The sequence below is a fragment of the Buteo buteo genome, chromosome 11 (genome assembly GCF_964188355.1).
Source record: "Buteo buteo chromosome 11, bButBut1.hap1.1, whole genome shotgun sequence".
Lineage (NCBI taxonomy): Eukaryota > Metazoa > Chordata > Aves > Accipitriformes > Accipitridae > Buteo > Buteo buteo.
In genome coordinates this window covers 22,693,002-22,718,160 of record NC_134181.1, presented here as the reverse complement: position 1 = coordinate 22,718,160, position 25,159 = coordinate 22,693,002, and the positions used below count along the sequence as shown (strand labels likewise).

Sequence of the window (25,159 nt, the reverse complement as noted above, 5' to 3'; positions counted from 1 at the left end):
GGCAAGGCTCCTGGGGAGAGCTGGGGGTTGTGGTCATGGCAGGGTGCCCTTGCAGAGTTCGAGGTGCCAGCAGAGCTGTCAAACCCACCCAGGATCACGCAGTGTCCATGTCCCTCCCAGAACCACTGTTCCTGGGGGCCACACTGAAGAGTCCTCCAGTGCAGGACTGGGAGATGGGCTGAACATGCTGCCCTGCATGTCCTGCACAGCCAAGGCTTGTCCCCAGCCCCTTTGGCAGGTGCCAGCAAAGCACAGCGGGGCTCCCTGGCACCAGGTGAGCAGGGGACGGCCACCGGGGGCCATGCGTCCTTGTGGCCGGGAGATTTCCCTCTGCAACAGCTCTGACAGGAGCCGACCTCACGGGTGGTCAAAGCGGCAGCTCCGTAGCTCACGGAGCACTCAAGCTGTTCCCCTGTTCGAAGGGGAGGGCAAAGAGGACAAAAGAGGTGCAGCCCCCCCCATGGTCTTTGGGCACCCAGTGCCACCACCAACATGGCCAGATCCCTGTGCAGGGAGGCTGGCAGTTGAAAAGGTGATGAGGGCCTTTGGGGACAGCAAGCGAAGGACACGCTGCTCCCGGGACAACCTTCTCTCCACACACAGAAGCTTTCTTAGGTGAGTGGCCGGCTGGCGGGTGCCAGCACCCCTCGCACAAAGCAGCCGCTGTGCACAGACCACAGGCGGCTCATAAAGACCTCCTTATGCGCCCGCAGCCGGCACTGCCACCAGTTCTGCTCGCCAGCTCCTGGGGATCGACGCGGCTGCTTTGCTGGAGGAGGGGGAAAAGGCTTCCCTGAGGGCAGCAGAGCTGCGGGCTGGGCTGGCGGGGCTGGCTGTGCTGTGTCACGAAAATCCGCAGCTGGCCCGTGCTGACCGAGGAGAGAGGCTGGGATGCAAAGTAGAGAATTAGAAGGGTAAATATTTGTTCCTGCACATGTGGTGTCCCAGCCAAACTGGGCACCCCAAATGTGGTTTTGCACAGGTTTCTTATACCCTTCAGACCTTCAGGTACAACATGACTTGACTAATCACTGACACCCCCCTTACTGATTATGAATCATCGTAAAACTTTGCAAGGCAACAATATTTTTCCAGCATTCTTGCTGCTTGTCCATAGATCCAGACGTCCCCAGAGTCTTGCTGGAGTTACTGATCTATGATGCCAGACGATGCTGGGAGGGTTTCAAAGCCGTGTCAGAGGGGTGTTTTCGTACTATAAAGACTGGTTGATATAATAGTTAGGGAAAGGAATTTTCCTAACAGCTTCCAGGGAGCAGGACGGCTGGCTCCAGCTCACAACCAGCCTCCCATCCTTCCACCACTGGCTCCCAGAGCCTCCCTGACGCCAGCCAACCTACAAAATCTTGGGTGTTTTCCTAAAAACACAGCCTGCATTCCCAGCAGCGCTTCACAGCTGGCTTTGGGGGTGATAAAGGGAAAAACAAGCACCCTCCCAAAGGAGGCCTTTTGAAGGGTCGTGACTTTTCCGCCTCCGGGGAAGGATTCACCACCTCCTTTAGCGATGAAAGGCCGGGATGGAGGGATGGTGTGGGTCTTCCCAATACAAATTACTCTGTGCCACCAGGCATAAAACCCCTGTCTGCACCTCAAGGATGGGTGCTGAAGCGTTGGGGGGAAGCATGCCAGTAGCCAGGCTTTCCCCGGGTGTGGAGGTTCTCGCTGGGCCCGCAGGCCCCAACGGGGCCCCCCACACCAGGGCTCCTTTGGAGAGAAACCTCGCTCTTTCCACCCCCGCCATCTCCGCCGAACGGATCGCGCCCGGCCTTTTTGTCGCCCGCGCCCCTCCGTAGCCCCGTCCGTTGCCATGACGACGGGCCCAGCGGCCTGAACTCGCTGAAGGCGCCGGGAGCTGCCGCGCCGGTTTTAACCGCAGGCCCCGTTACCCGCTCTGGGCATGAAGCGGGGACGGGGCCGTTCTCAACCCCCTCTGAGGGAAGAAGGTGAGGATAGAGAGGTGGCGAAGCCGCGGGAGGGGTCTATCCGACCCTCCCCGCAATGGCTGACCGGGATACCGTTCGCCCGACCCGGCCCCCGGTGCCTGCCCCGATATCCCCGGGAGGTGCCGGTGCCTCAGGGCGGCTGGTTGCGTGTTCCTTCCCGCTGCCCGGCGCTTGGCTGTCCGGTGGCTGAACAACCGAAGGGGTGAACCTGTTAACTCCCGGCTGACTTATAGTTAACTAGTTAACTAGTATTAGTTAACAACCAGCATCAACTCAGTTACCTCTCGTCTGTCTCCGGTGACTGAGTAAGCCCTGATGGTGACTTTGTGCCCTGTTTTTTATATTCAGTGTTTTCTGTAGCTGGGTAGAAAGGAGTGCCAGGCATACCCACAGCGTTGGGCACCCCGCTGGGAAGGGGAGATGCAGTATCCTTGAGTCTCTTCACATACAGCTTTGTTTTTCATCGATATTGGTGGATAATTCAGCGCATCAGCTACAAGAGAAGCCATCGAGTTGTAAGGGAAAGGCAAGAGGAACTTCACTTCTGAAACAGGATGGACAAAGTGGCTTGCTTTCTTCGTGAGAGTCTGTCACCAGACAGACGCTGCTGTGGGATGACTGCAGCCTGAGGGATAGTTCAGCCAGAAGGTAGCTTACGCTGCTAGCTTTAGTAGCAGTTCACTACATAAAACATTCTGTCGAATTGTTACCAAAGTTTTTGACATTAAATAACATAACGTGAAAACGGTCTGGTGTAATAAAACAGCAAAATCTGGCAGCAAAACAGGGATTCCATGGTCTGGGTGGGCCTGGCTCCCCCGGCCAGGGTCTGATTAGGAGAAAGGAGAAATCGGGGAATTTCTTCAAATAATCTGAGTGGGTTTTGTAACAGTAGCTCAAAGTGATGTGCAGGCAAGTTTTCAACAACCTAATGAGAAAAGTATCGCATGATTAGTAACTCTCATCATTGATGAGGCATTTGCCATGTAGCAAACTATGAATGCAGGCACATACTGCTAATTTCTTCAAAGACCAAAGTTAGGAAATTTTTTTTTCCAGCCTGTTTGTTGATAAGACTGTGCTGATAAGCTTAAATTACATTCTTTTGTATTCTAACCCACTAATTCTCTACCAGTTGACCCCAAAAGACATTTCCAGCCCTTTTCCTGGGACTGATGCAGGACCGTTGGTGTACCAAGATCTGAATTGTTCTGCTCGCTCTTTCAGCACGTTGGCATGCTTGCTGTCTTCCAGCCCTTCAGCATTTTTCTGGTACTGGAACCATTATCAAAATACCACAAGTGAGCTAGAGACCCCCTCCTTTTCTTTCAGCATGCTCATGTGCAAGTTAATCAGACTAATTGAAGTTGCTTACCCCTGTTAGATGTTAATTTAACATCCTCTTAGTTACTAAGGAACAGTAAGCATGGTGCAGAGGTACCTCGAGTCATCTGAGGTCCAGCAGAGCTTCTTCATGCTGGTTTTGCAATGTGACCCCTGACCTGCTGCCTGTATTGTACTCTCTAGTATCTGTTGCACCTGAGTTTTCTGTGAAGCAGAGCAGCCCCACTCTCTGTTGTCAAAAGCTCATCCTGGCTCCATGGTAAGCGAAAAGCAACAACTAATAATCCAACACAAGTTGAAAGAAAGAGAAATCACTTCTGAGCTCGTAGCTGTTGTGCAAACAGGAATCATAAACGTCAGGAACTTCCCAGGTTATGGTTCGTTACTCGCCTTTGCAGTTAAATCTTGCTTTCTCCTGCCAGGAGTCCAGACATTGTAGGACAGCTGAATAATCAAGCTGCTTTCTGCGTGGATGTCCTGCATACATAACCTTCTGTTCTGTTCTAGCAACGGTCTGCTTTATACTTGCGTTGTGGAGTAACTCCTGCTTCTTTCCCCCTTTTTGTCATTAAAGTTCACTTTTTTTTTGTTTCTAGTCTGTCCACTTCCTTTGTTGCTGACAAAAGAGTCTCTGGTTTTTTGGATGCTGTGTAGTGGAAATTGTGGTTCCAGACCGTGTGCTCCAGTGGGGCCACCCACTCTCACTACACTTCTCTGCACTAGCTAGAAGGAAAACATGGCATATCTGAGATAGGTGAAAGCATTTGTTCTGCCATCATCCATAACAGCGTTCTGACGTGAACACATCCCCAGAGCATAGCACATCATACTCCATCTCTGGACTGCCACCAAAGTACCCTCTTTGCTCTTTTTACTCAATTTAGGTCTAGATCCATCCAAAGGCTGGCAAAACCTGCAAGTTTCCCTTAGCTCAAAGTTTGGGGTATTGTTGTTTCACACAGACATTAGCACTTGCTTTTAGAGTGTGTAATTGTTTTTTCCCTTTGTTACTATAGATCACAAATCCCCTGTGCAGACAGAAGTCTCTCCTCGGATGTGTTGTCATCTTAGTCTCCCCAAGTTTCTGTCCAGCCTGGAGCATAACTCCAGGACTGGGGCTCAGTCACAATATTTTTGTATTACATATTTTTTGTTTTCCATTTTTGATTTCTGTAGATGAATATCTGCAATAAACCTCCTAATAAGACAACTCCAGAGAATTTGGGCGAAGCTGTTCCTGAGGTGCAGGTCCAACGCGCTCGAAGGAATGGCTGGAGCTGGCCTCTGCACCTTTTCCAGATTATTGCCTGGTTGCTGTACCTCTTCTTTGCACTGGTTGGCTTTGGAATCCTGGTTCCTCTCCTGCCCCGCCACTGGCTGCCTGCTGGCTATATCGTATCCTTTGGTCAAGAGGAGAACATGAACTGTAATAAACTCTCAGTGGGATTTTTTTAAAATAGTTGTTGGGTAGCATAGAAAGCCTAGGAGAAAGCAGCTGAGTTGGAATCTTTTTCTGAACTATAACCATAATCTTGATCTTCTCCTGTCTATAAAAAACAGTTATTTTGAGATCCTCTCTGCCCTTCAGCTTTAGGTAGGTCACTAACGTTCTGCTTGTCCCCTTCATCACTCTGTTAAGGTTACTATCTTTCCCTCCAAGGCTCTTCTGCTGTCTACTTCTGCCTATGTGTCTCCTTTGCTTTATATTATTCTTCTACAAGGGTGCTGCAGTTTGAGGGAATTCATACTAAAAAAGACCCTCCTGAAACATCCTTGCCACGGTGGGCAGCCACACCTCCCTGTGCTGACTGAATGAGTCTTGAAAGGCAGCTTTATATATTTACAATTTTACGGTGTGGTTGCTCGTGATAGCTGGCAGTTGATCTTCTCCCAGGGCCCTCCCCTGTCCTCTGTAGAAAGTCTGTGAGTGAAAGACAAGGTGGTGTAGTGTGAACCTCAGAGGAGAGGTCTGTTGTGGGACAGTCTTGAGCAGCTCTGTAATACACATCTAACTGTCCTCTAAATGTGGGCAGTATCAGAAGATGAGGTGCTTACACTGTGAAGGCATCTTGTCTTATGTGCTGCCCAGCAAAGCCTAACTCTGCCCAGCCTGATGTGTTTTCCACCTCCTGTCCTCAAGCCCCCTCCCTAGAGCTGTGTGTGCTTGCTGCTTCTGCAGCTGGGGAGGAGAGGGACTAGAGATGGGTTATGCTGGTGAGCAATCCCAATACTCCCAGTGCTACCTTGTACTGTCACCTGTGCCCAGGGAAGGAACTTCCTGAAAGCCAGGGAAGGAACTTCCTCAAAGTCAGGCCCTGGCTTCTGGTGGACTAGATTGTCTTGAGGAGTGGCAGATGGAAAGAGGGTATCCTGAGATTTGAATTTGGTGCTTAACAAGCTGGTGAGGGTTTATAATTTGTGAGCAAGTGTTTGCTTTTTTCATCTCTCTGGTAACATCTTCGGGGTGCAAATAAAATTGACTAAGTGGCTCAGTGCCACTTAGTGCTTTCTTAGCAGAACCAGCTAACCAAGAAATATTATAGAGACAATCTTGGGGAAAGTTCTGAAGAGATCCGATATGCACTTACATCATTTGTACATCTGATTTATGTATGTCCATGGAGTCTTTGATATGTTTGGGATGCTTTTGCTTATTGTTGTTTTAGTTACACCTGTGTGATTTAGGCATTAATATCATTAGCTCACAGTGGTCTTACGTCTACTTATTTTATCCAAATTCTTGGTATTATCACGGTTCAAACCTCATGAATTTGTCTACCAAATATCTTCATAACTCAGTCTAAGTCACTCTAATTCAACAGATTTATGTATCCTAAAGTTTTACTACCAGTTAATAAAGCACTAACATCTCTTTTGTGTCAAAGGCAAATCCCTTCCCATTCTGCTACACCGGTCATCAGAGCTCTAGTCAGCTAGACCTCTCACAGACCTCCTTTTTTTCCTTACTACACTGCTCTATTTTCCATACGCCTTAGTATCATCAATGATGTGCACATCTGGCTGTGTAACAAATAGACTGGAAGGTTAATTTTTGCACACATGCTCATTTAGTTGCAGTATATTGAGAAGCAAACTCTTGAGCACAGTGGTACTCCAGGCATGCAGGGTTGCTGCTTTCTATTTGTATATTCTTACATATTTGTATATTCTTTCCAAATATCAGCAGTTAGTTCAGGTGTCTGATCAAAAGTACTGCTAAAGCGTATTTGCTCTGACTTGCTACTGCATTTAAAAGTAAGAATCCAAACCGGTAATCTTTCAAGAACCAATGACAAATCCTGGATACTGTCTGTCTGTAAATTATGTAGGAGCCTACTTTAAAGAGGTGATCCTCTTCCTTGGGATTCTGACTCAGGAAAAGGAAAGCAAGGTGGTCAATACTAGTTCCTTGATGTGACTTTTTTTTTTCTTTCTTGGAAGTCTGGTCTTGTGAAGGGGCATGTGCACAGCCTTAACTAATTGTTGCTTCCCAAGGAGTCTGTATGGACTAAGAAACGTGGACCTATGTCAACAGTGGGGTCAGATTCTGGTAAGTAAAGGTAAATTTTAAAAACTCCTGTGCTAGGAAGGACATTTCTGTGAGACAGAGTAGTACATAATAAGGAGGGTTGTTCCTGTAGATTTAGTTACCTTTTTCCAGAGGATATTTATTACAGCAGAAATGTCTCTGTTAATAAAGCTCAGATGAATGTGCTGCGATCAGTTATATAGTGATTTCTAATTCTAAGCCATGTATTTCTCATCTGTGTGGGCTTTGTGTATTAAGGATAAAAATATACACATTAAATCACTCATAAAATCCTTAACTGTGTACTTCAGTGTCCAGGAGTGTGTTTTATCTACCATTTAGTTGTTCATCTTACTGCAGTCTCCATTGATCCTGCGGATGCAAATGTGCGAGAAAAAAACTATCTAGGGCCTCTGGCTACCTTCAATCGTAATCAACATGCACATGTCATTGAAAACCATCATTGCCATGTCTGTGATGTAGATGTGTAAGTATCTTCTTTTTTCCTTCTGCTACTCTGTCTTCTTCACCATTACACTTCACCATTAGTCTTAAATGTTAGACTATAAGGTTGAAATTGAGCCCCTGAAGCTCTGTAGTGTGAGTTAAACTTCACCCTGTGGCAAGATTCAGTTAGCTGAGTAGGTGCCTGCTGTCAGATGTGTGCGTGGTTCTGTACTTTATTTGATTGCTCACCTGTTGTGTGGAGAGGACTGTTCTGTTCCACGTGATCTGAATGTTGGTGTTTGACCTAACAACATGTAACTCGGGCATGTGTGCTTGTATTTGGCTAGATGCTAATATGGTAGCAGGAAGTGCTTGGAGGGCAGACACTGAGATCAAGCTTTGTAGAACTGCTGAAGGGTTTCAAATAAGAAACGAATGATCTCCAAATTAGAAAGCACACAGTGCATTGAAAGGCAAATTTTGCAGTATTTGGGACTGTGGTCCAACAATGGCCGATATGGCTGATATGTTTGGGTGTTGAAGTATTCCTGATGTAGAAGGTTTTCTCACTATTACCAGGATTTCTACTGCTGTAACCCCCTGTATCTGTGTCACTGGAAAGTCATGGTAATAAGCTGGTGCTGCCATGCTAACGCCACCCTTTCTTTGGCAGGAGTGCCAAGTCAAAGCACTGTGGAACTTGCAACAAGTGTGTGTGTGGCTTTGATCACCACTGCAAATGGCTCAACAACTGTGTGGGAGAGAGGAATTACTGGTAAGAGCCTGGCATTGTGACAGGAGTGCAACACTGCATCAATAATGTCGCCCCTTCTCTTCCCAAGATTCTCCTGCATCTCAGCCCAGTCTGTACTCAGCCACACAGAACCACTTTTTTTTCAGACCCTGGCTGAATAAAATCAGTAATGAGAAAACTAGATGGAAAATGCAAGCATGATTATGAGATTCAAATAACCAGGGATAAAACTCCTACACTTAGGATTTTGTAGCTGAACGTCTATGAGTGAAAACAGAGAACATAATCTTATTATTTGGTATTAGGAAAAGCTTATGGGATGTTAATTGGGTGTCCTTAATGCTTCTGAGAGCTGGAGTGGGAATAGAACCATGATTGTGCTGTTCCCGTCTCTGAAACAACCTGCATCCAGATTGCATGCTTTCCCTACGAGACTTGCCGATTGGCAGGAGTTACAGCAGCATATAGGTACCTCTAATCTGTGCCAGGTTTGAGATAAAAAACAAGGAGTTTATCACTGATTATTGCTTCTCAGTTTACTTTCCTGCACTAAAACCATGTGGAAAGCAAAGCGTTGTTACTGCTGGGTGCCACGTTACACTGCCTTCAGATTTTGTGCAGGGAGCTCTTTGTCTGTCCTAGATATACTTGACTGTTTTGTAACCACGGTTGCTCTAAAAGGTCACAGTTTAGTCCCTCAGGGTAACAAATCAGAAGTAAGACTGTTTACCAGTATCGATCGCAAGTGTAAGAAAGCATCACAGTAATTTGGGATAGCTGTCTATATCTCTGTCTTCATTAGAGGCTGGGATTTTGAATTGTATATGTAATGTTATTGAAGCCACTCAGACTTCTCACTTTCTTGGCAGGCTCTTTTTGAATAGCGTGCTGTCTGCCATTCTGGGCCTTGGGCTTCTGCTGCTCGTTGCTTGCTACGTCTTTGTAGAGTTCTTCATTGACCCCACGATGCTTCGCTCTGACCTGCACTTTGATGGTACGAGCAGTGCTTCAGTTGAGCATCCTGTGAATCAGCCAGCATATCCCAGTATGGGATTGGATTCTGTGGGCTCTCTCACTGACAAGGAACTCCATTCCTTACTCCTTCAGTTTATATTTCTGCAAGAATATCTCTGCTCAGCTGGATGGAATGTCTTTCCTTACAGAGCTAACTGCTCTTCCTATGGACCTTGCAGACACAAGATTTCTTAGGCCTCCAGTGCGTAATGGGTCTGCAGCTACTTTTGAGTTAACAATATTTCCAGCTGCAAAGTTTAGTTAGAGATATTTAATACCTGGACGATCTACTTACCTCCAACTCTTTTTGTTTTACAGCTCTAAAGAACCACACAGACCGCTGGTTTGTGTTTCTTCCTGCAGCTCCTGTTGAGACTCAGGCGTCTGCCATTTTGGTCACGGCTGGGATTTTTATTCTTATGAGCCTAATGACCGTGATCCTGCTGGGCCACCTATTGACCTTTCACATCTATCTCAGTAGGTATTATGTTCCTGTCACCTGCATCTCCATTTCATTTTCACTTAGCTGCTTCTACTCATTCTGCATTCACTGTGTGTTCACCCGTGTTACAAATATATACACCTTGTGCAAGGTTACCATTGAAAAGTTAGAAAATTTAGGTTTAACATTATACTTCTGATTTTCCCCCAGGACCAGGTAGCCTTATCAGTGCATGTGCAATATAGGGCTTGCTTTGGGCCTGTGCATTCCTGTGTCTAAGCTATGTTATCCTGGAATGGAAAGCACATGTGAGAGTAGTTGAGAAGGCTAGGTGGGATGAACTGGTTAATTCCAGCTCAGTATCAGTGATGGCAGATTCAGATTGGCTCTGCATACAGGCTTTTGTGAGTCTCTTCACTGTGCTCCCCAGTACTTCTGTTGTGTGAGAGAGCCTGTTTCTCTGTTACCCCAGAGAAATGTGGATGGTATTGATCTAAATTTCTAATAAGAGGCCTGATGTTCAGGTCAAGGTCCCTTTATGGAAGTTATACTGTAGTGACACAAAAAGACTTGTGGAATTCAGAGGAAGAGGTTTTCAGAAAAGCTCCTCATTAGATCCCTTACTTGTTGCTCTGTCAAGAAGAGATATTTATGTTTGTTTATGTACAGATAGGCATCAAAAAACTTTTTTCAGCCATCGTCTAAAATGAAGCCAAAGCTATTTGGCTGCCTGACGTAAGTCATGATGAGAAAAGATCTTACACTTGCAGTAGTCAGTGGTGCCAAAACTAGGGAAGAAGGGATCTGGTGGAAGAGAAACAAGGGTGGCGGTTACAGAGGATCCCCAGATGGATTTTTAGGTTGTCAGTTAACAGCGATGCAGTTGCCACCACAAACTAGGTTGGCACAAACCAGTGCAGCTCCAGAAGCAAAATGGTTGCACTGCTGAAATGTAGCATTTGATGTAGTGTTCCTCAGCTGGCATTAATCTTACAATCAGTGAGGTCATTGATCGTTGTTTTCCTTCTACAGCCTCTTTGAGCTTAACTTAAATTTGGTCACACTGCAATTTTGCTTTCTTGGTGGAATTGAAAGTTGACTTTGCTGGGTTAATGGTGATGCCTGGAGATTTCAGAGGCCGATCTAGCACTGTAGAAAGACTAAAAGCATAACAAAGCTGGGGCTGCTCCAGGAAGATTTCTTTTGGATGAAAAAGAAAGGATTATTCAGTTTAGTACTGAGTGGTATTTATCCTGGTTTTGTGTACAACTTCCACAAGAGGGTGCTCCCTCCTTGGGATAAAGACATACTTTCTCTTGTCAAAACAGGAAAGTGTGTGTGTTAACTAGTTCTACTCTGGGTTTGGGGCATTTTTTGTCGCTGTTGTCTTGGGGTGATTTTATTTTCCTCTTTCAGAATGAATTTTGAGCCAAATTAACTTCTATTTCTGCCCCAATTTTAAATCTTTATGACTTACATGGAAACAATTTAATTATTGTTAATTTTTTTTAACATTTTATTATATTAAAATCTGCTACCCTGTTGAAACTGGTTCCAGCTGTGCAGAAGTGTGGTGTGTAAGTCCTTGCTTAAAAGGAGTGATGTTACCATATTGAAGCCTATATTGTGTGTTACATAGGAATATGCATTGCACTTACAACTGGGATTCAGGGAGATAGACAATGTATGTCTGGTTTAAATTCCTCTTATTTCATACCTGTAACTGTCAGTAGCCTCATCCGAATGCTTTAAGGTAGACAGTGTTGGAATGAACTGTCTAACCTCTTTTGGGACTAGAAATACAGTTTACCAATTAAAACGTAGTTACTGTTCGTAAGTATTTCTTCATAAACCTTTTTTTTTTTAAATAATTAAATTACAGAAAGAAAATAGCACCCCTGTGAGGGGTATTGCCTTTAAGCTGCACATAAAAAAACCTGGCTTAAGTCAGGTATGACTATGAAAATTTTAGAATCTCGTTTTGTTGCAAGCATAGTGAAATTTTCAGAATTACTGTCCTGATTTTAATTACTTGCTGCTATCACTCAAAAGGAAGGAAGTAGGTTATTCTCAAAAGAATCATTCTCAAAATGATTGAGACTCAGTGCTAGAGGCATTCAGTGAAGCATGGCACTTCAGAAGTTTGGAGGGAGGGTATTTTTTTTTCTTCAATACTGAGAAGCCAATAGTAAGCAGAATAAAAAAGAAAATAATAATAGGGAATACAGGAAGGGAATATAGGAGAGCATATAGGGCTCTTCACAGGCTATGATTATATATTGCACAGTATGTGCTGCAGTGTTATCCGGCCAGACAAATGCAGTAATTTTTAACTAAATAGCTTTATTAAAATATTTTAAAAGTTACTCTGTTAAGTATTCAGAAACCAACAAACTCTAAATTAAAAATGGTTTATAGCCCTTTGCTTATGAAGGAATATTCTGTTTCTCAAATAAAGCATACGGTACCATTCTAGGAGCATTTGCCAGTGCCCGGCATTGTCCCTGTTAAGTGCATTCACTAATCACTTGGCTGCAGACTCGCATTAATTTTTATGCTCTGTCTTCCTGGCCAAATGGATCTTGAATGCTTATTTCTTCAACAGGTCATTGCTTTAACAGGAGGGGCACCTTCTCCTCCGCTCTCCCCCACTTCCCTGTGAAGTAGTCCTGTGTTTAGGGTATGGTTTTGAGAGGTAAGATATTACTGATACAAACGTCTTCAGGCAGAGGAAGGATTTTAGTCTGGATGTCCAACATCCTAGGCATCTGCTTTAACTACTATGCTTCTGTAAAAAGGAAGAATGACTACCAGGCTGTGCACTAAAAATCTTCATCATCCATTTCTGGGTTTTGTGCTCCAAAAATACTTACCATAACAGGATCATTACGGGAGTAATGTCTGAGTTTTGTATCCTTGTAACATTTTGGGTCTCATGAAGAAACGAAGCTGGTCAGAAATGTCACATGCTTTTGGTCATTCATGGAAGCAGGTGTGTTTGTGTGGGGGACCTTAAGAGCACATAAACTCAGGCACATGTAACCTCTGGGCACTTCTATGTCACAAGGCAAGCTGTGCATTTGATGCTCACTGTTTTGGACATGGAGTGTCTCAATCTCCTCTACAGGACACACTAACCTGCTGAATTTCTTTTCTCCATTTAGCATCACATACCTTCTGACTACTCACTGAGCTTTCTGTACAATACAGATCTTACCCTTATTGGGTATGAATAATGGATTTGTTCTGAAATGAGCTAACGAATTACTACAGTATAGAAGGCTGTACCATGTATATGAGACTTTAGAAGAATAGTGGGACTATGAGAAAGTGTTGTGATGATGACAATAAAGGATATAGTAAGATGGTCAGTGCAAAGGTACTTTTGGCTTAGAGTATGAGTCTTTTCATGTTTATAGTTACTATTTGATTGTAAAGTTATTCAGACTGTTTGTATACGTGTAATCTGGGAGTGGCCTTTCCTGTGCTGACAGCTCTCTTTCTTTCCTCCCAGTGTGGAACAAATTGACCACGTACGAGTACATCCTGCAGCAGCGTCCCCAGCAAGAGGCAAAAGGGGTAGACAAGCAACTGGAGTCTTGTCCCTCCCAAGTGAGACCCAGTCAGGTACTCGTTGAGCTTTCAGTACATTTCTCAAAAACAGCCTCGCTTGCCTGCAGTGTAAAGTTTGCTTCACTTTTGCGAGCTCCAAATTTTAGAGGCAGTTGCTACAGATAAGACTTCAGAGGTACTTTGGTGGAGTTGAGTGGGATGTGAGAGAGTGTAAGGCCTGTAATTTGATGAACACTTTAGGCATAAGCAAGTACTGCTTTCAAAGCAACCGATCCCACACACTTTCATCCTCCACCAGTTGTTTTGGGCCCTGTGCTATCTATTCTCTTCTGCCAGTGCAGCTGTTTGTTACAGTCATGCAGCGAACAGGGTGGGGGAACTCATCTGGGTAAGAATAAACTTTATTAAAAAAAACAGTCGAGCTTGTGTTTAGCTGGCTTAGTTCCCTCCCATTTGGTTCACCAAGCAGTCACATAAATGCCTGTGTCAGCACGAACAAGGATGACTGAAGAGTGGGAAGGGTCCTGTCCCTGGAAAGGACAGGACCATCTGTTTCGGTGGCAGTGCATGTCTGGCTGGCTTATGTGAGCAGTGTCGCAGGTCAGGACTGAAAGCGAGACAGGCTCTAAGGCTGGAGAAACTAGGGCTAATCATTGAGCAGCTAATAATACGAAGTAGTTTAACTGTCTTGAAGAGGAAAAGAATACCAACTGTGTTCAGAAATGACCCAGATATCTGCTTTTCTTTGAATTGAGTCTACATAGTGATAAGGGTCCTTGTGATTACTGTGATGTTGAGCTATATCACTGTAAAAAGAGTTCGACAATGCTGTTACACTCTGCAGTGTCATATATATTCTGCTATGAATTGAAGGGTTCAGTGTAATTTATTTTGCTGCAAGGCAGCTCTATCCCTGGAGTCACTCAAAGTTTGACAGGACAAATTCTGTACTGGCTTTGACTGGGGGCTGGACTAGAAACTTCCAGAAATTCTTCCTAGTTTAAATTATTCAGCAATTCTGTGATCCTGTGTAACTCTATCTAGTTTTATGCAATAAGTTACCTTCTATACAACCAGTTTTGTACTTCATAAGAATTAATTAAATCCAAGCTTCATCCAGGTATTCTGTGTAGAGATACTGGGACCTCCCTGGACTCATTCATAGTTTTTTTTTATCAAAGCAAAGGGGTGAGTGAGCTAATTCTGCTTCTGTATAATATGGACACCCCAGCTTTTCATATACATTTTTTTACTGCCTTGGAAAAGTTGAACTTTCCGTTTAAACAGAGGTTTCCATAACAATAAAAATATTTGGCACCTTGTCTCATAGAGCTTTGCTTGCCATGAAAATTAAAACAATAGTAAAGCGTTAGCTCTAATCATTTCCTAGTTACTAAATTTTGATTGATACTGAAAATCTGTCTGAACAGGGGTACACTCTCTGTGTGTGCATATTTGGGATGTAGCCATTCAATGATGTTCTCCTGTCTGCACTGGTGCTTATCTAGATGTGTGTGAATGTGGTTAATTTGAAGCAGCAAGCCTGGAAGAAGCAGGGTAAAAAGTAGTTCTGTGTTTCAGGACTGCAGTTAATACCTTGGGGAACAAGAAAGACTGGATGATGCCCAGTAACATTGTTAAAAAAATGTTAACCCTCCAGATTTTCCTTGTTTCTTACATAGCAACCAGAGATAAATACAAACAAATAGATTGGAGTAGGAGTACACCAAGTGACTTGCGTTTTGTAAGCTGTGTTGACTACAGCCTTCTTTAGCTTGAACACAGAAATCCTTTGTGATTGATCCAAGATGTTGCAAGCATAAAATGGAAATCATCCTCTTCCCACTTTTGTCCTAACTGTTCATTCATTTTAGGGAGTAAGAAGAAACATGCATTTCTCCTTTAATCCTTGGTTTTGAGCCTTATTTAAGCTTGGGTGTTGGTTTTGGCTTCAGTTTTCCATGTTTGTCTGTGGTTAAGTCTTTGGCTATGTTCAGGTTAAAGATTCTTCTTCAGGTTAAAGAATTCTTATGTGCTTGTAGAATCCTTCTCAGAACACGCACAAAGTAAAAGCCCTAATTTTGCACACTGGAGTGGTTCAGATGTCACAAAAAATGCAAAACAGTTGGACATACACAGCCTTTGCCTGTATTACTATACCCAAAGCAGCATGTGCAAGTAACAGTTTTTTCTGTAGGTGGTTGCATAGCAGTCCAAAGAAATATAAACTAAACCAAAAATGATGCTTTAATGCATAATTGCATTCATACCAGGGAGCTGGCTTTCATAGTGAGGCCAGCTGGGATGTGATTTTTTTCACGTTCCTAAAGCTTTGAACTTGCTTTGGACACTGATTCAGGTTGGTGAGGTTTGATTCTAAATAATAAGCATGGATTTTACTCAGCTTCCCTCACGTTTTCAATATTGCTTCTGTTTTCCAACGTCTGGTTAAGATGAACCTTGTCTTCACTCTCAGCCTCAACACTTGCAACAGACTCACTTTCCCTGGGACAAGAACCATTTTTTCCTGTTCAATTCTGCCTCCCCTCCAGCCAGACAACATTTCAGGGCACTGCCTACCACTGAAGCAGTTGATAAGAGCAGCTCTAGCGGGCAAAGGAGCCGAATTCATCCTGAAGTTGTAACCATGAAACTTGGGGTGGACACAGCTGGTATTCAGCCTCTAGAGGAAGGGTGAGCATGACCAGGGTTTGCAATGAACTTGGGCGGTCTGTTGATTTAGCAGTCTGTTTTCAGCAAGAGAAGAACCTGAATCCTAACAACCCAATTGGAAAGGGTAGGTTTGTCTTGCTGTCACAGTTGAAGGATGCTGGCTGTCCTGCTAAGGACTGTGGGAGTGGAAAGAGGCTGGGACTCTGCTGTGGTTGTAGTTTTTGTCACACTGAGAGTACACTGTATTTTCTACTGATTGAGTCTTCTTCCATTTGCTTCTGCTAGTCAGGTCTAATGGTTTGCTTTCTTTTATGTGACTGCATTGGTTATACATTATTTATAGAAGGCTGAAATGGACAAAATGGATTTAAAAAGCTCTTTCATTCCCTGCTTGGAAAGAAGTTGTTCATGATATTCTCAAGATGTATTATTTATTAATCTCCTTTGAAATGCCAGTCCTGTTTGTATGCTGTGGACATTGAATCTTGATTGTTTTCAGTTACTCTGCACAGTCCTACAAGGATGTCTCCTGCTTCAGCTCATTTCAGCCACAGAGTGCTTTCCTATGAAAAGACTTACCGCCCATATGCTTACAGTGACATGAGATTGTGCCTGGTCTCCTTCGTTTGCAACTCAGGTGCATGAGGCTTGAATGTAAATGTTAAGAATTTGGTCCCCGAAGAGATTTGAGGAAACATTTATGTACATTTGTTGTTCAGTCGATGATGAGCAATGGTCTGACTTGAGTTACCAGTTCTATTTGAAATACATGTAAATTTCTGCAGATTATCAATCCTGCACTTGGATAAACTCTGCCTGTAATAGAACTAAATAGCATAATTCTCAAATCAGAAAGTTCTAATGTTTGGGATTGCTAAACCAATTCCCTTCAAATTTGATGTTACCACCTATAAAACAGCTGGAAATTCCTTTCCACCTCTTTTTTTTCTTTATAAGACCCGTTAAACTCAGAGCACGTTACAAAAGGCAACAGGCCTCAAGTCTTTCCAGTTTGGCAACTCTCTTATCTAACAATCACAGGAGTACTGAGGCTCCAGACATTGATGCCAAGATGTTCAAAAGCAACTAGTAATTTTGGAAGTATCTCTTCTGGCATGTAAAGAAGGCTGGCCAGAGTTGATCAGACCAGTGTGCTGGCTCTGACACTGGCCAGTTGTGGATGTTGAGAAAGAGTGCAGGAGTTGTAGTTCCCACTACCCTCTCCCAGCACTTGGCAATATGTGTTAGGGGTTTTTGGAGCACAGAACTTCGAGCGGCTTTGTATTTGCTGGTTTCTCACACAAGCTTTTCTCATTTCTTCTTGAATCCATGTAACATTTAACACCTGCAGCATCCTATGGCAGTGAGTGCTACAGCTTATTTCTATGCTGTGTCAAAAATGCAGCCTGCCTTCTGTTTCTTCTGAAACTACTACCTGATTTTTTTCATTGGATGCTCCTTAAATATTCTGTTAGAGAGATGGTAAACAATTATTCCCCATTTACTTTCTCCACTCATATCTGCCATGAGTATTTCCTCTCCTGACTGAAGAGCCCTGGCCCATTAGCTGTTTCTTGTACAGAAACTGCTCCATACCTTTCATTGCTTCTGTCACTCTTCTCTGTACCTTCTTCCAGGTCTTCTCAGGGGGAAGTAACATGAAACTATTTTCCATTTTCTTTTTTTTTTCCTTTCCTTTTCATTCCTGTAATCTGAAATGATTTCTTGGCTACCACTGAATGTGCAGCTCCATGAATTCTTTTATAGTTCGGAGACCATTGCTTTGTATGTAAAGGTTACACTACTTTTCCCACGTGCATCACATTACATCTTTACATCTAGCAATATTGATTTTTGTGTGCCATTTTATCACCCCATAATTCAATATTGCAAGAATCTTCTGCAACTCCTTGCAGTTGCTTTTCATTTTTATTGCCTTACATAAGGAAGTATCATCACCAGACTTCATCTCACTGCTCTGTTTTTTTGTTGATTGTTTATGAATTTGTTGAAGTGCAGAGGCCCTGGGTCTCCCAGGAACCCATCTGTGGGATGTCCAACTTTGAGTTAATTTTCTCAAGTTTGCTGATCAGGCTCTTCAGACAAATAGGTCTTCATGAGCTTGTTTAAGATATTTTGGAAGCTAATGCCTATCATATTTAAAATCCCTCTGTCTTTATCACCTGAAAGTTGCCTTAAAATGTGTATGTGTCTTTGTGGCCACTGCACACTGAAATGTTTAAGAGGAAGTTGTCTTGCTAATTATTCAAGTTTAAGAGCATCTGGAAAGTAGTGTCAAGGTTCTCCTGAGCATGATTTATCCTTTTTGACAACGGAGCTTCATACCCTGCATCACTTGGTACTCTGACTATCTTAACTGTGTCCTTTTGAGGGAGAATTGGGAGCCCTTTTCCGTAATGCAGACACTTGGATTTAGGCAGCTTACTCTTTGAGTCTTCTTATATGTTTATGAAAGTATGCAATTTTAAAATTCAGGATGGCATTACTTTGAATTCAACTACACCTGAGGCAAATGAGCAATATATCACATCTAAACCCAGCAGTTATTAGCCATACAGGATTCATACAAGAAACAGAAAATACTTTATGTTTTTCCTGTATGTTGCATGCTTTCACTGTCCTCACCTCCATTTTGAATTTAAAAGAAGTTTTTTGCATTCACTGCTTAAATCCTATGATTGAACTGTATAACTAATGAGGGCTTTAAGTGATATTTTGAATGTGGTCCCAAGAAATGATTAAGCTGGTCTCCGTAAGTGTGCTCGGATTTGATTTGGAGTCACATGAAATGCTGGCTGGACTAAATGACTGAATCAGGGACTTCTAATTGTCTCAATCTTGGTTTTCCATCTTCTTAAGCAGCAGACTCATGCTGAGTTTCAGCTGTGCTAGCTGTAAGGACAGAAAATGTCTGGCATGTGGCTGAGGAAGGAGGAAGAAGACATCTCTCTAGTGAAAATCCCTCTTCTCCCCTCTGTGTCCATATTGGTCTGAAAATGTGAATTCTTTTTTTTCTTTTCTTCAGGAAGCAGACTTTTTTTCAGGTAACCCTGGCTATACAGATCCTGGTATTCAAGTAGAGGAATTCTCAACAGTAACTTCAAGAAAAGGGTGAGTAAAGTCATATATAGGAGTCTGCCAGCAGCATGTATGGTGAATGGGAAATTGTCACCAAAATCACTGATGGACCCTAAGACAAAAGTACTTAGGCAGATAGGGAGCACCCATGTTTTGACCAAGGCATGGTGAAATCTTTGAGTTTCAGGAGGGTAAGTACCTGCAGGAGTACTTGCCTCCCCTCCCCTGGGAAAATATCTTCCTAGAATACTCTATTTAGGCTGTTTTGTATTAAAATTACTTTAAAGCTGCCTGATTTGTCCTGTAATTCCTATACTGAGCTCATTATAGTTACATGATTCAGGTTGTCAAGAGATGAATCGCAACAGCAAAGTTTATAACACAGGCAAGTACTCATGGGAAAACACCATCCTTGTCTCTTAATTAATCGTTGCCTATTAACTCATGTCCCTCGGGAAGGGAGAGGAAACCCTTCATATTTTGCACAGTTGCACAGGAAAAGTTACCCTGCAGTTTTGCTGACAATGCTGTACAAAGCAGGGGATGCTTCAGTCAGGCTGATGCATATATGCAAGCAAAGTAAGCATCAGAGTTAAGTCATGTCTAAGGGAAGTATCTTGTATATCTGCCATGTGTTTTAGCTTTTCAGAGCTCTATGTCCGCAACGATGAAGCTGACCCTGAGCAGAGCTCCTCCCCTGACCTCCCAGCTCTTCACTTTGTGGTCCCCTCTCAGGTAAGCAGGAGACTTGCTGCGTACCATAACCTCTGCTGCTAACAATTCACCATGGTGCATAGGTGCACACTCACTCTAGTGCAGACTGTGGTTGCCTCCTTCGTACACATGCTGTTCCTGTCCTCAGCATGTCTCTGCAGGTATGGCTGTGCCCTGCAGTCACCGCATCTAAGTGATACTCTCCTGTCTCATCTCCCACATGTGATCAGATGTATTCCACAGTTCCCTCATAAGCTTGCAGCTCAGCTGTAATACAATGTCTTGCTGCTCCAGTGCAGTTCAGTGACTGTATCTATGCTACTTTGTTGATGTAACAAGCTGTGTGTGTTTCTGTAGAGCAAAATCCAACAGTTTATATGTTCATATATGGATGTTTAAAGCATCTGCCCCAGCGAAAGATGGTGTGTGTGGATTTGAAGCTTGAGTGTATGAAACAGCTGTCCAAAGTCAAGTTTTCTGCCCTCTTGATATTCATGTATCTACGTCCAGATGCTCTCCCTCCTTGCTCAAATGGCAGGTGGTGGTGCTTTCCCCCTTTCCTCTAAGCTTATTAATCAAAGTCTTGTCGTCTAGATGATAAGAAAAAAATCCTTTTCAACTACACTTGTATTTTGGACAAGAGTGATCTGTGTCTTGGGATGTCCTGTGCTATGTGACTTTTGGTCCCCTCTTCTAGTTTGGCTCTACAAATGCATTTGTCCACCAGTGTCTCATACATCCTCCAGCTGTATGAGACAACAGCTTAAAGGTACCTACACACAGGGAATCACTGTATGTAGATAATGTATGCATTCATTAAATACCCATTTTCTGTCATTGCTTTATAGTAACTCAGTCTTAAGCTATACAATATTCTTGCTCTTTGGTCATACCTAATGTTCATTATTAAAAATAGGAGGAATTAAAAAGAGGTAGCAGTTAAAAAAACTGCCTGTCTCATTACTTTGGACTGATGAAGTGGCTTCCCTTCTCTTGGGCAATTTGCTTTCACAGCAACAGAAAAAAAGAAGAAAGAAGACACATAAAGCTTCTTCCTCAGCAATGGACAGCAGATCTAAAACACATGCTAGACCTTGGCCCTCTTTACAAGATCCCCAGTCAGGTGAGAGTGCACCAGTCAGCTTCCCTGCTTCTGGACTGGATTTCTGGTTGCTGGCACACAGAAATAAAGTGTGTCATGAAAACCCAGCACTGGCAGAAAGTTACCTTGCCTAAGAAGGGATAGTGAGTGCTTCAAGATACTCTAAAATGATCAGACTTGGGTACACTGCTCAGTGTAGAATTCTGTACATTTTCATGTCTAATATTGCATAAATATATGTATGATTTTCTTTAACAGTAGTAGATCAGCCATATCAGAGTTTCTGGGCTTGTTGATGTCTTTGTGGGGCTGAGGGATATCTCTCTCTCTCTGTCTCTCCTCAAGCTTTCTTCTCCCTTTCTTTCCATCTGTAGAGTTCCCAGCCATGGCTGCTGCCACCTCAACTTCCCACAGCCTTCACCTCCTAGTGCCAGCTTTTCCTCTGAGAGCTGCTGTGCCCCCCAGCAGCATTGGCCTCATCCAGGGGGCGGGACCCCCAGCTGACTATCACTCAGAGTCCGCCGAGTCCATGGATGAGATTCCTGTGGCTCAGACTCGCCTTGGGAGCACAGCCCTTCATGGGCCTCATAAGAATAACTCAAGCAACTCTCAACACTATCCTTTGTCCACAGACAGTCCCAGAGGTAACAGGAAGAAGAATGTATATTCTGGACACAAGGTAAAAAGGAAAAGCTGCCAGCAAGACAGACGCGTGGAACGAGACCTGGAACTTTTTTCTAAGATTCCTGCTGTGTTTGTAAGTAAGAGCAGTGGAGAACCTCATGTCTCTCAACCCCAGCCCAGTGAGAGCACATCCGAGCCACACCACAGAAAATGCACCAGCAAGCAGCACATGGGCAGACGTGATTCATGCTTTAAGGACATAAGGACAAACACCACAGTGGCCTAGTGATCAGCTTTCCAAAGCCATAGCCTCTGGGGACAAGGCAAGAGGTTCTCTTTCTATTTGTATGTTGCTGTTCAAAGATCTTGACTACAGTGACTTGTCTTTTTCCCTGGAGGTAGCAGCGTCCCTTTACCTGATGCTGCCCATCTTCCAGCAAACTAGCTGAGAGGCAGTAAAAAACCCGCTGCATCATTGTTTCTGGCTGCTGCCTCTTCCTAAGCCAGGAGTGCCCCCGAGCCCAGTTCCACTCTCCTTGTCAAGGGGAAACAGTCTCCCCTGATAGGGATGTGCCCAGGGCTGCCACTGGTTAAGGACTGCAGCATTAGTACTCCGTAGAGGGCTGAGGGACTCATCCCTGCACTGTGTGCTAGCCATCAGACTGCAGTAAGACATTTCTCATGCTCGACCAAAAGCAAGAAGCAATAAGATGGCAAACCTGAGGCAGGCATGTTGCTAGAGAGAATTCAAGTGCTTTCTGTAGGAAAGGGCTTCACCCTCCTGGCCCTCTGCACACTAGTACGGCAGTAAGTTTCTGGGAGAGTGCATGGGGAAGAACAAGGCTGCATTTCTGCTGTTCCTTGGCACCCTGGAAACTAATTTTCCCATCTGCCTACATCCTGTCAATCTTTGGATCATGCCCAGGGGCTTCAGCAGGTGGTCAGGGAGTAACCTCAGTATTGACCTGTCCCTATACTGCTTTCCACTGTGTACCCTCAAGCCAAGTCCACCACCAGCATGTACTCTGTAAGGCAGCGTAGTTTGACCTGCTTCACCTTCCCAGCAGCCTGAGGTGCCGCACAGTGCAGCTTTCTCATCAGAGAGCTTTCTCACCTTTCCATTTCCTGGGCTGCCAGATCCCCATTAGTCCACAGCCAAGCCTGGAGTCTCTGTACTGCAGAAAAATCCTGCAGCAGACACTGGGGCACGTAGCCAGTGCCTCAAGTCACAGCACCCTGTGCTGGTGGTGAGAAGCAGACAGCTGCCTGGGCTGCCGAGCTACAGCACCTTGGCTTTCCCAGGCAGCATGCCCCATTCCACATTCCTGGCTGAGCACTGAGGTCGGGGCTGCCAACAAGCCCAGATCTGCCTAGCAGCCAGCTAACCTCAGAGCCCAGGATAGCAGCTATGCACACATCCCAATGGGCCTTGCCACTGGCATGGGTGTGCCTGAGACGATTTGTCACTTGACAGCCGTGGCACCTGCACAGCTCCTGCCTCCCCAGCATGGCCAGTGCCCTGAGCAGCAGCGGCTGGCTTGGCTGGTTGCACTGTTTCTGGACAAGCCCTTGATGCTGCACGCTGCTGGTGTGTGTGAACAAATAGGTGCACCAGCAGAGAAGAGGAAGCCCAGGAAGTCTTTATTACTCTACCAAATGTTTTGATGCATGGAAACCACAACCAACCCTTTCTCCAGCCTATGGTGGGTGCAGGTTAAGGAAGACAAGACAAAGTGGGGTGCCATGTGGGTCGAGCTAAGCTGTTCCTCCCCTTGCGTAGCTCAGTCTGCGAGCATTCATCAGAAAAGGTTGAGAGCAGGACAGGATATCTGGGGACAAATGCCCTCTGGGCAAAGCCAACACGGGACAGGCAGGCTGGACTCCCAGGTTTGATGTACACACTTCCCAGCCCAGCTGTTGCCTGTCATCCCAGTGCTCACACTGGCTTCTGTGCTGCTCTGAGGTTCACACAAAGTCTGCTTCCCCTGGAGCTTTAGGTCCAGACACATTTCCTTCTGGGGAGCTCACTTCAGCAGAGAGAGGCAGGAAGGTGGCTACTGTATGTTGAAAGCCTCAGCTCATTCCAGGGGCACCCCTGAATGCTGGCAGCTGGCCCAGCTCCCTTGGGAAGTACCCCAGCACTGTCACCTGGCCAACACCATGCTGTGTGGTGCTCATGCAGTGGACATTTCAAGTAGTGCTTGCCTTCAAGGAGCAGGCAAAGTGCTGCGGCTGCTCCTGGAAACCCATGATCCTTGCAGAGCTGAAGCTGGAGTAGGGGAGTCCTCCCTTTGTGGAAGGGTTTATGGGGTAAGTGTGGCTCATAGACAGGACCATCCAGGCCAAGCACTCCCTGGGACAGTCCTTGGCAAATTCTGGCAAGGCAGTGTAGCTACGATCACCAACCCTGGGCTTCTTTAAAAGCCTGTCTCACCATCCTTCTCTGTTGTCTGATTTTTGACTCCTGAAAGAGCTGGAATGAGGAGCCTTGACTCTTCATTGAATTACGTGGGCCATTGATCAGCAAAAGTGAAGTCTCATGTAGCTGTTGAAGTCACTATGTCTCAATTTGCAGGAAGGGTTGGCCTGTGGTCACACTCCTTGCAGCTTCCCTTGCTGCTGTGGCCAGTGGTGCCCACTGGCAGTGTGACCCTTTGGAAAAGCAGGCATGTGTGGGACCAACCCTTGTGGACGAGCAGACATATCACTGCTTGTCTGCAGAGACCAGGGCATCTGCTCACTGATGGATCCTGGTTAGACAAAGTCCTTCCAGTTGTTTCTGCTCATGTCTGCTGTCATCCAAGGAAACTACACCCTGCGGTAATGCTGGGCTCAGGATTTTCAAAGGCCAGCTGTCCCTCCACCCAGGCAGCATTGGTAATTTCTTTCCAGCAGGTGCCCCTGAGCAGACCTCGTGTGTTTTCTTACCCTTCATCCATGCAGAACGAGTCCCAAAGTCATTGTATGGAGCTCTTTAGTAGCTCTGTCCATAATAAATTTCTATGCCCTTTGCTAAATAGTTTCCTCCTTTTTTGCAGTCATTAATTTATCTGCCCAGCTGATGGTCCCCCCACTTTTCCCTGCACCTCTGATGTCCCAGCTGGGCTTAGCACCTTAACCTGTGTAGGGGTGACAGTGGTACCCTCTCCATAGGACCCTATGGATGTTAGGTGGGACTGCCTTCCCTGAGGCGTAGGGGGTAGACCACCTTCTCCAGGAGATACGTAACTCCAGCCTGGTTTCTGTGCTGCAGCAGGGTGAGCACCACAGGGAGGAGGCCAGTCCGGCTGTGCACCATGCTACAGGAAGACTGCTGTGCCCTTTGGGGTGAGTGGAGCCAGGTTTCCTGGTCTATCAGATGTCCAGGGAAGGAAAGGTCCAGCATGTCCTGAGGTGGCAGGTTCTGAGCACCAGCTGAGAAGGAAGGGGATGTCCTACAGTTTGCTGGGACATGACCCTCTCCAGGAGCACAGGTCTCACCCTCAGGTCCAGCATTTAGTTGTCCTCCCCATGCCAGGCTGTGCTTACCAGCCAGTTGTCCTGCTGATAATGGCCCGAAAGCCTCAAATTCCCCTGCCACACACACAAACACCCACCTGAGAAAGGTCTTTGCCCCCTGAGTCCCGGACAACCAGCAGAGAGCCCCATAAGCTGCTGGGCTGTACTGGTTCTGTCCTGCCCTGCAGGCTTCTCCACAAGGAGCGAGAGACCACGCTTTTTGTTAGAGGCCAACAGGATGCCCTGGGGACCCTGATTTGGGAGTTTCTCTAGGTAGGGAAGACATCTTTCTGCTGCCTTCAGCTGAGCCATGGACCATTGTCTCCACTACATCAAGTGCTGGAAGAGGCAGAATAAATCAAGGCTGCAAAATGCGCAATGCCTT

At 45.1% G+C, this 25,159-nt stretch overlaps 1 protein-coding gene across 3 annotated transcripts; it reads left to right on the top strand.

Annotated features, from left to right (window-relative positions):
• The first annotated feature begins 1,825 nt into the window (after positions 1-1,825).
• ZDHHC1 (zDHHC palmitoyltransferase 1) lies at positions 1,826-24,597 on the top strand. Of its 3 annotated transcripts, XM_075040457.1 has the most exons (13): positions 1,857-1,961; positions 2,310-2,609; positions 4,482-4,700; positions 6,801-6,855; positions 7,195-7,321; positions 7,955-8,056; positions 8,905-9,029; positions 9,368-9,526; positions 13,006-13,118; positions 18,784-18,869; positions 19,478-19,571; positions 20,565-20,673; positions 21,027-24,597. In XM_075040457.1, exons 3-13 carry the CDS (start codon positions 4,482-4,484, stop codon positions 21,560-21,562), a joined length of 1,725 nt encoding a protein of 574 aa, XP_074896558.1. In that variant the 5' UTR covers positions 1,857-1,961; positions 2,310-2,609; the 3' UTR covers positions 21,563-24,597. The 3 variants fall into 3 exon arrangements, with proteins under 3 accessions (XP_074896559.1, XP_074896558.1, XP_074896560.1); XM_075040458.1 differs by lacking the exon at positions 2,310-2,609 and having other exon boundaries at positions 1,826-1,961; XM_075040459.1 differs by lacking the exon at positions 6,801-6,855 and having other exon boundaries at positions 7,146-7,321.
• Positions 24,598-25,159: the final 562 nt, after the last annotated feature.